This window comes from Hipposideros armiger, unplaced genomic scaffold (genome assembly GCF_001890085.2).
Source record: "Hipposideros armiger isolate ML-2016 unplaced genomic scaffold, ASM189008v1 scaffold_149, whole genome shotgun sequence".
Classification (NCBI taxonomy): Eukaryota; Metazoa; Chordata; class Mammalia; order Chiroptera; family Hipposideridae; genus Hipposideros; species Hipposideros armiger.
In genome coordinates this window covers 2,834,048-2,846,091 of record NW_017731499.1, presented here as the reverse complement: position 1 = coordinate 2,846,091, position 12,044 = coordinate 2,834,048, and the positions used below count along the sequence as shown (strand labels likewise).

The 12,044-nt window shown below is 44.5% G+C and overlaps 1 protein-coding gene across 3 annotated transcripts in view; it reads left to right on the top strand.

Annotated features, from left to right (window-relative positions):
• The window catches only part of CPPED1 (calcineurin like phosphoesterase domain containing 1), a 78,843-nt gene that overhangs the window by 16,601 nt on the left and 50,198 nt on the right, over nucleotides 1-12,044 (top strand). For all 3 annotated transcript variants that reach the window (XR_002124924.1, XM_019650897.1, XM_019650898.1), the window contains exon 2: nucleotides 1,130-1,348. Coding sequence is in view for 2 of the 3 variants with exons in the window: in XM_019650897.1 (XP_019506442.1) it covers nucleotides 1,130-1,348 (219 nt within the window). In the remaining variant the exon portion in view is untranslated. The remainder of the gene's footprint in view (nucleotides 1-1,129; nucleotides 1,349-12,044) is intronic.

Genomic DNA, 12,044 nt, shown 5'->3' with positions numbered 1-12,044 from the left:
GACTCATGGCAGCCCAGCTCCAGGTTGAGCTGTTGTTCACCATCTTAGCTGTAGAGGGCGCAGCGTCACTGGCCCTCATGTGGGATCCGAACCAGGGCCCTGATGCTCAGAGCTGGCATCCCAAGCCAGCTCTTAAACAACATGCCACTCGGCCGGCCTGGCAGCTCCGTGTTTTAACATTGGTCTGCCACGTGAGGTTTTGGTTGAAGGAAGGATTCTGTGCCCCCGCCCCCTAAAACCCCAAACCATTTGTAACCCATGCCTATGAGTGGGCATTCCAAGTCCGCAGAAGCAGGCACTGGCTGTGGTTCTTTTGGCAGATAAAGATAGAGACCTCAGGCCAGAGAAGCTCGGGGCCAGCAGAACCAATAGGAAGGGCAAGTCTGATCATTTCAGTGCACGTGACCCAGCTCCCTTTCCAAGAATCCCCCTCCCTTTCCCCCCCTCCCCACCCCTCCAGCCTCACATCTCAGTTATGCCCACATCATGCTGCCTTTTGAAGTGTTAGCATGAATTTTTTTTTTCCTTATTTTTTTCACATTGACTAACTCATTTCAAGATTTCATTTCTGGCATCGCATTTGCCAGCAGATAGCCAGAGCTTCCGAGCTCCAAGTTTTATAATTACAATTCTGTCACATCCCCCAAAACAGAGCAAATTGTGCCATTAAGCCTGGCATAAAAGATTTGAACGCATTTCATCTAGTAATTTAAATATAATACTTCAGGCAGCTTTCAGTTAGGGGTATTTTTAATTCTAATTAAAAAACGATTATTGAACACTAATATCCTCCATCCAGCGTGCTGTTGCACCTCGGAGCTCCATTTTGGCCAGCTAACTTTTAAACAAGCAGCTTGGTTGTGTGGCTGTTGCAGCCCACGTGGTTTTTCCTGGCCTTTGGGAATCGCCAGGTCCCAGGCATAATTAGTATAAATCAAAATCCTCTCAACTATGACAGGAAAATGGTATGTTTGAACAGCAGCTTATTAAAATGACCTACTTAATTTAAGAAAAATATTGTATCCACTCACACAGTAACCTGGATGCTTTCCCTGATAGTTTGAATAATGTTTCTTCCTCCCTCCTTCCCTCCCTCCTTCCCTCCTTCCTTCCTTCCCTTTTTTTTTAGAAGAGGAAAGAGAATGGAAAGGCCCATTCTACTTCATCCAGGGAGCAGACCCACAGTTTGGACTGATGAAGGCCTGGTCCACTGGGGACAGTGACAGCGGTGGAGACGAGTGGGAGCAGGAGATCCGTCTCATGGAGCAGGCCATTCAGGCCATCAACAAGCTGAAGCCCAAACCCAGGTTCTTCGTCCTGTGTGGCGACCTCATCCATGCCATGCCAGGTAAGACTCGGCTTGTTGCTGTGACCTTTTCTCCTTCACCCAGTCATGACCACGTTTGGGCAGAAAATAATGATTTCCCTTCACAGATATCTTTATTCAATGATGGCTCATTTCTCTTCTTCATGACTGTTGCAGTATCATCGAACATCAGAAAATGCACATTCATTTTATATTTAGAGTTTGGCGAGATTAATCACAGTAATTAGGCAGAGCTACAGTTCTGATGATCTGAGCTTAATGTGAGAAATGGAACAGAGTCCCACGTGTCACCTTTCTTTATTTCCAGGGGACAAACTTGAGCTGCTTCCAGATAAGATATCCATAAAACGTAATCTTCTCTTCTCGTCTCCCTCCTCTTGCACTTTTATTTCTCCTGTGACGGAAACCTAACTTAAACTGGATTAGTTGGTTTTTTTTTAAAGGTATGCGTTCCCTTATGGGACCATAAAGACCAGGGGCAGACCTGGGTTTCGGGTTTGGCTGGACGCAGGGGGTTCAAGGTTGTTTCAGGACTTGGCCTCTCCATTGCTCAGCCCCGCCTTCCTCTGGGTTCACTTCCTCTGGGTTCGTTCTCATGCAGGCTCTCCCTGGGCAGTGGGGTTTACATCCTTCTTACAGAAACCAGAAAGCAGTGCCTCATTCTTGGTGGTACAATCGAAGTCTCAGAAAAATACCCACAGAGCCAGGAGGTGGGGTCAGCGCCACTGCAGCCATGTGGTCTGAACAACAGGATGGTACCCCTAAAAAAGAGTGAGATGTTGGGATGCCTTCTAGAGCTCGCTTCCTCTTTTTTTCTCCTCCCCAACCCTGAGAGCCTTCTCTTCCAGGCAAGGATAAAGCCCAGGGAGCAAGTATGCGCAGGTAGAAACTGACCCTGCCCATCAGTGAGGCAGAGCAGGCACCCATGGCCACTCTTCTCCGGGTCCTGGTCTCTGCTTAGTGGAATAGCCATGGCCTGAAGACCAGTGCAGGAAACACTGCAGTGGCCGTGGATGTTTGTTTTCATCTTATGGGACCTTATAAACTGAGACTCTTGAGTCCTGTGATGATGTCCAGAAGCTGAGGCTCTTTGCAGGAAGCCGAGATGCATTAACTCATTACTCCCCATCACGGCTCACTTGTCTGGCAGCCTATCTGTCCAGAACAATCCCAGAATGAAGATGTGAGACTGGAAAAAGGGCTGCCCAGAATTGCCCTCCCAAAGTTCAGGCAGTGTAATCAGCAGAGAGCATGCTCAGACCTTCCCTTGTTCTGTTTACTAGTATTCTACACAGTCACGAATGTGTGCAGGCCCACATCACCACTCCCACCGCGAGGAACCCAATGACATCATCCTTGGAGGAGCAGCCTTTCCTGCTATTGGGCCTCCACAAAGGTGGCAGGGCCAGGAAGACACACTTAGGGCTCAGGTAGCTGGGATGCGAACTCCCCATCTGGCCCGACACATTGCGTAAACTTGGACAGACCCCTCACCTTCTTAGGGTCTCGGTTTCTGACCTGAGAACCCATTGATGCAGCAAGAATTTAAAACCTCAACAGTCTGGGGCTCTGCAGAGCAGTGGAAGACGCCGCTAAAGCTCCATGCCGTACCTCCATGCAGGTGCTGAGCATCTCAGCAGCTCAGTCCAGAAACACGTTCACAGGGAGTTGCTGAGCTTCATTTTGTAGAGGGGGAAATTCTTAGCTGCCTGTGAACTTGGCCATCCTTGGTGACTCTTGGCCAGGGGTTCCCAGGTGCTGAGATTGGACAGTACTAACATGACCACAGAGTGCCCCCGCTTCTCAAGGAGCTAGAAATGAAATCTTTGCGGGACTCGAAGTCTTGGTTTGCACGGTAAACCAAGATAAGGTGTCCGTTGACCAGACAAATGAACGCTACTTCCAAATGGCCTGCTCTCCCGTTAGCTGGTTGCCGTTGAATCATTTGGGCCCCTAAGCACTGTAGCATCATGGCTCTAACTCTGGACCACACGGTGAGCAAACTTCTGTTTTTATCAGACACTTGAAACTCAGATTTCGAATTGAACATTTTTCTGTCCAGTGGTTTCTCTCCTTTGAAAATAGAGCATTACGGGACTCACTAGAATTATATTACATGTTCTTGTAGATGTTTACTGACTTGTTCTGAGTTATGTTAATATATTCAGTCCTATTTCACACTAAGATTTGAAGCAAAAGCTTTCCATGGGATTACATTGCTTCTTAAATAAAATATACTGAGCATAAGAAAATGAAAAGATAGTTTTTATGATTGACCCTAACAATTGGTCAGAAGACCTCGTAAATGTGAACTGGCAAACTTTTGAATATGTATTTTATATTTAGTGCGACCCAAGCAGAATTTATGTCTGTTCTGAAGACTTGGATTGTTTTGTGAGTTTGTAACTGAGCCAGCGAAAGTGCTGTAACTGTGTTGAATGCTGTGGTCTGAGATTAAACAGGATGTTTTAAAACTAGTTACCATTTTTTAATATGCAATTAGTGGCTTTCCCCTCATTTAGCTCATATGCAGGGGCCAACACTAGAAAAGTAATTAATTGCTGTGACTGCTTAGTGCATTGTTAATTGTCCAATGCATATATTAATAGGCAAATAAAATCAGAAAGCATACTTTTAATTCTATCATAAATAATATCTTGGGCCTACTAGTTTGAAGCTCAAACTGGAGAAAAAGAGCTTTATGGGTAATTCTAATGAAAGTCATAATACACTTTTCCATTATAAATATCCGTCATAATATTTACTGTGTGCAAACTGAGCGCCAGTTACAGTGCCAGATGCTTTGGGTGTAATAGTTGGAAATGAGCGACCAGGTCCTTCCATGGAGTCTAGGTATATATACTAAGGAACCTGCAAAGCCAGGGATGGTACGAGGAGCCGTAGGAGCCGAGGAACGCAGGACAAAATCCATTTAGTTCTGACACACGTTTCCTTCTGCAGACATTGCTTTCGTTATCTTGGTATCTTCTTATTTTATAAAGGTTCTGTATGGAATAAGCCACATTATAAATAGCAAATGAAGATTTGTACAGCACTTGAGACCATTAATTTTCAACCCTTTACTCTTAAGTCCAGGGTTACTTTCTTTGGTTCTCCTGAGGCTGAGGCATCAAGCTACTGGTTCCATCCCCAGGAGCCTTGTTAGAGTTCAGCAATTACGTGAGAAGCCGACTGATCAGAACATGATGATTCAATCAGTGTGCAAGAGATGCCTTTCAGCCTTTAGCACAGTTTGTGATGAACACGTGTGTCCAGCCCTGTTTTTTTTAACTTTTTTGGGGAACAGTGTGGTTTTCTAGGACCCATCAGCTCCAAGTCAAGTCGTTGTTTTCAATCTATTTTGTGGCAGGCACAGCCCACTAGCCCATGTGGGAATTGAACCGGCAACCTTGGTGTTATGAGCCTGTGCTGTAATCACCTGAGCCAACTGGCTGCCTACCAGCCCTGTTTTTAAAAAATTGCCGTAACCAAACAAAATAGATAATGCGGGAGGAATTCTTCCCTTGGTATAGTCTCCTTGGTATAGTCCCTTTGGAGTTCTATGTTGAACTCCACTTGGGCAACTGTTATGCGATTTCCTTTCAGTTGATGATTCAGTCTCAGGAAATCCTCTATTATGGAAAGTGAGGCAGGCCTACATTAGTGCTATTCGGATAGGTGGGGTATTAGGTTCCTTCTGCTGCTGTAACAAATTACTACTATCTTAGTGGCTTCAGATGACAGAAATGTATCGTCTTATAATTCTGGAGGTCAGAAGTCTAAAATGGGTCTTGGAGTCGCCTTCCTTCTAGAGGTTTCGGCTTCTAGAGACTTCCCGCATTTCATGGAAGGTGGCCCCTTCCTCCGTCTTCAAAGCCAGAAACGTAGCATCTTCTCTCCTCCCTGATCCTTGATTCACCCTCTCATGTTCTATTGCTCCTACCGTCCTGCTTGTCTCATAAACACCATTGTGGTGACATTGGCCCAGTCACATGACCCGGGGCAGTCTCTCCATCTCAAGATCCTTAACTTTGTCACATCTACAAATCACCTTTTTGCCATCTAAGGTGACGTGTTTACAGAGTCCGGAGACTGGGATGTGGACACCTTTGGGGGCCCTTTACTCAGCCTGCCACGGGCGGCATAGGATGGAGCTCAGGGTCTGTTGTCTACCAGGACCTGTGTCGCTAAGATTACCTACTCACAGTCATGGAGAGCAGGTGTCACGGTTACTTCCATTTTACCTCCTGGTGGAAACTGGCTTGAGCAGTTACGTACTTGTCCCAGGGTCGTTCAACTTGCAGATGGCGGAGTCAGGATCTAGCTCAAGTTCACCTGTTTCCAGACTTCATGCACTTTCCTACTGCAGCCTCGCCACTCAAAGGGTGGTCCCCAGAGAGCAGCCAGGAGCTGGTTTGAAATGTAGGATTTCTGCCCCACTCAGACCTCCTGAGACAGAATCAGCATTGTAACAGAATTCCCAGGTGACTCTCTTAGTGGACCATCAAGTTTGAGAAGCACAACACAGACTAGGGCCCTGCATTTTTTGCTTTTCAAAGTATCACGTACAATTTTTGTGTGTATGCAGAGGTTTGTGAAAATTCCCTTCAACGGTTAGAGATAATGATGTTTAGCCAGAAGACTATCACTGCTGTCGACGTACCATGCTCAGCTTTCAAAGGGAAATGCTGTAAGTTTGCAGGTTTCATTTTATTTTCTAAATAAGAGTCTGAATAACTAAAGCAGGGTGCCCTGTGCTATGCAGGGCTTCCAAAACAGAACTGGACCAAACCATTCAGGAAGACAAGCACACATCCATGCTTTGAAAGGGTCTTTATGTGCAGTGGTCAGGAGACTGTCTTTGCTTTGGGTCACGTACGTGGGCATAATCTCTCATTCACCATTCCAAAATTCAGAAAGCTCTGAAAATTAATGAGAGTTTTTTTCTTAAGTTTGAAACTAATTCAGTTGGCAGCAAAACTGACCTGAGGCTATTTCTAGTCTCTATTTTATCCTCCTTAGAATATTCAGGTTTTGCTAGCAAAGTAGTCCTCGAGAGGTCTAGTTATGGTTAGTTAATATGTGCCCTGGGCCCAGTACTGGTATTTTAAAGTTTGAAAAACCCCAAATTTCAAATCACATCTGGCCCAGAACATTGCTGATAAGAACATATGGATGTGCGATATTGATCTTTTCGGGTTTATAGATGAAGAACCCTTTCCTCAGTGGAAACAGAAGGCTTTATCCTCCTTCTGATTTAATGTTGTTCCCCAAGTTTACTTCTGCATGCCTGTTGCACAGTAACCACATTTTAGCTTCAAAGTTAAAACGATCCCAGGCATCTTACATACGCATTTTGGGGGCTTTTTCTGTTGGGACCAATGTGGGTCAATAAGAAAATGGAATGATATTCAGAGATGTCCCTGACGAACCAAAGGAGAGGTATGTGCACAAAGGTGATGGCTATAGGTAAGTGCAAACCAATCGCTTAGGTGGGCAAATCTTAACTTAAAGGTAGAGAAGGGCTGGGCTTCTGCAGATGTGGCTGCCAAAGGCAGGAGAGTGAGTGAAGGAATCAACTGCGTGGTGGTGAGGAACAGGAGACGCTATGGGAATGTGAAGTAGAATTACTGACAAATGGAAATGTGGTTTTCCGTGAAGATCCAGGTGACACCTGAAAAGTTCTGTTTCATCTAGTTTGGTAGCCCCTCATCTCAAATACGATGTGAAGGCCTGGGCCAAGGTCCAGATAAGAGTAGCCATGGCCAAGTGACGGTCAAGACTCCCTCCCCATTTGGAGATTTCTCGTTCTGTGATGAATGTGTGGAATTGGGAATAAGCCACTGAGCAAAAGCAGACCGATTTGGTGCATTGGGCTTCAGGCAAAGAGTAAACCAGGTGTCCTTTCATCGTTCACACAGCCCTGGAAGGTTGGCATTCATTTTTCCCCCAGCTGGGCAGGCACAAATGCAGGAACATAATTCTGGTACTAAACAGACTAAGATAAGCAAAGCCTCAGAGTCATAATTTTGAAAACCAAAGCCAGGATTAAGGCTCTGGCCAGGAAAAGGCCTTATCTCATTTCTCCAATCCTCTACCAGTTCGCCTTTCCCCAAGCTTAATTCCAAATTCCTAAAGGGCAGTGGGCGTGTGTGTCCTTATCGGTGTGTGTTCTCCTCTAATACTCAACACTGGTGGGCACACCAAAGGTGTTCCATGAATGCCAGTCAAATAGATCACTGTATGTCTCCCATGATCCTTGGCAAAGAACTAGCACATGGTGGCATGCGGTGCAAATTCCCGGATTAAATGAACAAGCGATGCATTTATTTAACAAATCTCTATTCAGTGCTTACTTTGTGCCAGTCACTGTTCTAGGTGCTTGTGCTGCATCAGTGAGTACAACAGATGAGAATCCATGCTTGACCTAGAAGTAAGGAATACGGACACGTGGAAACATGAAATTCTTTTCATTCTAATCTTTTTTGTAGGATTCAAACTCAGGCAGATGCAGATCTGTTTTGTTATTTTATTCGATTTTTAAATTATACGAGTAATATGTGAATATGTTCTCTTTGTAAAGATTTAAAATCTGTATCTAGAAAAACTGTAACTCCCTGCCCCCAAGTCCTTCTGTTGGGGTCACTATAGTTAAAAGTATGTATTTGTGTCAGCACCCTTGTCATAGATAAGTGTCGTCATTCTCTGCACATTGTTCTGTGACTCACTTTTTCCCCTGGAAAACCCCTTTTATGTTGGTACATAGACGTTTATGTCAGGCTTTTCATAACTGCACTGCATTCCATGAATTGGAATCTCATAATGGGTTAACCCCCTCTCCCAGTCAGAACTAGGAATGATCTTCTCCTGTGTGGGAGCGAATCTAAAAATGCTGCTGTCAGATGCTCCTCTGTACTCAGGTCAGTGTTTCTTTAGGCTTGAAGTCAGAGGGGATCGGCTGGGCGTGGGATCTGCTCTAGCCTTTGCACTGAGTGAGCCCTGGCCAGTTTGCTACGTGGTCCCTGGAGGACGCCTCTTGGGCCTGGCCCACAACTTTTCCTTCCCTAGTGAGTCATCTGCAACCACTATCTCTGTCTCTGCCATACACGGGATACGTGCCTGCACGGTCCTCCTCACCATAGGTACTCAGGACGTTTCCATTGAGCAGAAACCCTTTGTCTCTATTACAGTAGGATTTGCTGTTGTTTTTAAAAGAAGCTTAGTTAACTCGGGTTCATTTCCACAGCTGCATAATTAGCCTTGAGTTTTTATTATTAAGTGCCTATTCCAGGCTCCAAGAAATGCCAAGATTTAAAGACAATTTGCTGTCCGGCTTAACGTACAGAAACATAAAACGGGGGTTACTTCCGTGCCAGGAAGTGACGCGCCTTGGTTGAAACGCTACCAGGCCTGGGAGTGGGCCCGGCCGCCCTCCTCGGCTCCTCCAGCAGGGTGTGGGGGCAGTGGTACCCCGGAGCAATCAGCCCTCTGCTCGGCCCCTTCATATCCATTAGAAGCACTGTTAAGGCAGCCGGGCAATCAGCGACATTCCCTCCAGTCTGCCGAGGCTGATTGGAAGTGGTTTGAGCTAATTTACCTAATATTGCTAATTAGGGAACTTGGAGCACCACTTGAGAAGCTGTTTCTGATTAGGTGTGCGATGAGAAGTGGCGTTGTTGGAAGCGGTGATGTCCTCGCACCCCCGCCAGCATTTGCCACATGGCCTCATGGCCAAGCTCGCTGCTGGCTGTGCCAACGCTTTGTTCCCAGTTGGGGCATCTTAACCTGTGCTTTTTTGGGGAAGAGGGGAGTGTTTAACTTTTCCAGTTATAGTTGACATACAATATTATACTAGTTTCAGCCTTAACCCCCTTGGCAGGCTGGGGAGGCCTCTGGACCACCTCTCAGAATAATGTTTTTACATACATAAAATAAAATGCACAGGATTTCAAAGGAAAGCAATTATATTGAAATACAGTTATCAAAATATTTTAAAAAGTATTCGATACAGCTTCTTTGTTGCTCTATTATATGGCATAATCTGATAGAGGGGCTAATAACTGCCATAATTTCAAAGTTAATATTGTAAGGTGTCTACAACAGTCATAATGGGATATGAAAAATCCTGTGCTTTCAATTGGTGACAAAGTCCCAGGAGCATTAATACCTCTGATTTTCTGCCCAACTTCATAGTAGAAGGAAATGCTAAATATCAGTTAGAGGTTTGTAAAAATGTAGTTTTTTTCCCCCATCTAGGCTCGCAGATCTCCGTGGACCCCAGGTTCAGAGCCCTTATCCAGGGGCACATAGGGACACACTCTGGTTTGACTAGTTGGAGCTATCTCTTCATAGTCAATATGTCGATATTATAATAGACCAAAGTATAAACTCCATGGCAGAAACTCTTTCTTTAATTAAAGGCTAAAGGGCTTCTTAATTGTAGCTCGGAAAACGTGGACATTTCATTATTCAATGAGAATAAATAACTGGAGCTGAATAACAGGAACTAGTCAACAATTGTCTTTTGATTAAGGAAAAAGGAAAACCTTCCATATTCTTTCTCTCTGGTTTCCAGTGTTCGGATCAAAAACTGAAAGTTGAGAAACCCTTGTCTTACATATTTTTTTTGTTCCATGAAGCATTTGAGGGGGCTTAAAATGAACAGAAACACACAGTGGAAAAATATAAGTGAGAAACAACCAATCAGGACCAAAGAAAAGACCGGAGGGAGGGAGGCAGATTTTAAGGGCTGTTGTGGTTGATAAGATGGATGTTTAGCCACAGAAAAAAGAGGGAGCTGTCCACGAAACAAAATCATACCTATATCTAAGGGGGACACTGCTTTTCCTAGAAAATCTTAGATTTAAAAGACACTTTTTATAAGTATTCCCTTCTGGGGTACTAAGTCGCATAATGTCCAGTGGAGGATGTCTAGAGGCGGGCTTCTTAACCTGGGTGCCGGGTCCATGACTAGGCTCCATCTAGCCAGTGAGCCCATAAAACTGGACAAAACCCAGTGTGTTTTGCATAGATGCTTTGAGGAATGGAGCAGGGAGAAGGTCTGGAGCTTTCATCAGATCCTGTAAGGGTTCCATGGCTCAGAAAAAAAGAAGGAAAAGGGGCCAAGGAGCAAAAATCACTTATGACCTGTGTGCTCTTGTTTTCGACTCCCAGCTGAGGACACTGTCCCTTGTAGTAGACCGTGACTGTAGAGGGCATTTGGCAGAGGACCTGTGACTGTGCTTAGAGGTGCTGGACCCACCCTCTGAGCAGAGCAGCTCTGGAGTCCACGCCACACTCCACTCTTCCTTGAGGATTTCCTGGGCATGGTGCGTGGATGCTGTGGAATCTTGCAGAGTCCCTGACAAGCAGATGTGGTACAGACAAAACCTGTGTCCTTCTAGCTCGTGTTTCACTAATTTGAATATTTACATCTTTCCTTTCATTGTTTTTGCTGCAAACACTCATTTCCTGAAATTGGAACATTTCACCTCCTTGATGGGCCTATTTTCTGCAGCTAATGCAATACTAAAAAGGAGCATGATCCCAAAGGAGTTTAATAATCAAGTAATTGGTCAGGTGATCAGAATGTGAAATGAAAAAAATACCGAATGGTTGGAAAACGGAGCCCATTTACATGCCAAGACTGCCAAGGAGGCCTATTTTGTAACAAATACCCAGAATTTAAAGCTCACCTGAATATTTGGAATTCTGTATCATTCTCTCCAGTTCCTAAACAGTTTATTGGAAAACCATGGTAGGTTCTTTTATATATATATATATGTTATTGGAGTTGTATGAAAAATTTACTACTTTTTTTTTATAATATACAAGTATTATTTGGGTGACATAACTGCTGTCATAATCCATAAATATTCTTGTGAAGAAATTTGATATTGATCTGTAGGTCAGCAACATTAGAAATTTCACTTAGATAATATACCTCCCTTCATCTTTTTTTCCCCAAGACACATTAAACTGTATTTTATATCATACCAAAGCCTTCTATCATGTCAAACAGTTTATGTTATTAATTGCATCCTAAGCTGGCTCATAGTACAGATTCAACAGTGAGTTGCTATAAATGTCTGGGAGCAGCCAATGTAATAAGCTGTAGCTGCTAGATGCAAAATTAAATGAATCTTGTCTAATAACATGTGTAATTTAAAAGCCGGTAGAACCTGATTAAGCTTGATCTGTTAGCTCTGTGGTGCTGGATCACTACATGAGTAATGTTTATGCTTGCAAAGTTTCAGATCAGTGAACTCACATACCTCAGTTAATTAGGAAAAGATAATGGGAAGGATTTGAGATGGAAAGGACTGTGGCTCCACAAGTTCCCTGGGAATGGAAGAAAGTAAATGTTTTTAATGGAAGTAATACATCATTTTCTTAAGTTCCACTCGAGGCTGCTTCTGCCACCATGTCCCCAGCCGTTGTGCCCTCATGCTCCACCAGTCACCTGCTTGTGTCTTGACTTTGGCAGTCAAAATAAGTCAGGTAATTCGACCCTGATTCATTGACTCACGTGTGTGTCTGAGCGATCACAGCAAGTCAGTGTGAGGGGTCTGCTTATGCGCCTGGCGCTGCTTACCGAGAAACAAGCCCCGTGCTTGTCCCCAGGAAGCTTAAAGCTTGGTCAGGGAAAGAGGAGGGAAGCAAAAAGCCATTCAAATGGAATAAAATGGTGGCCTCATGAGCGATACCGAGAGGGGGG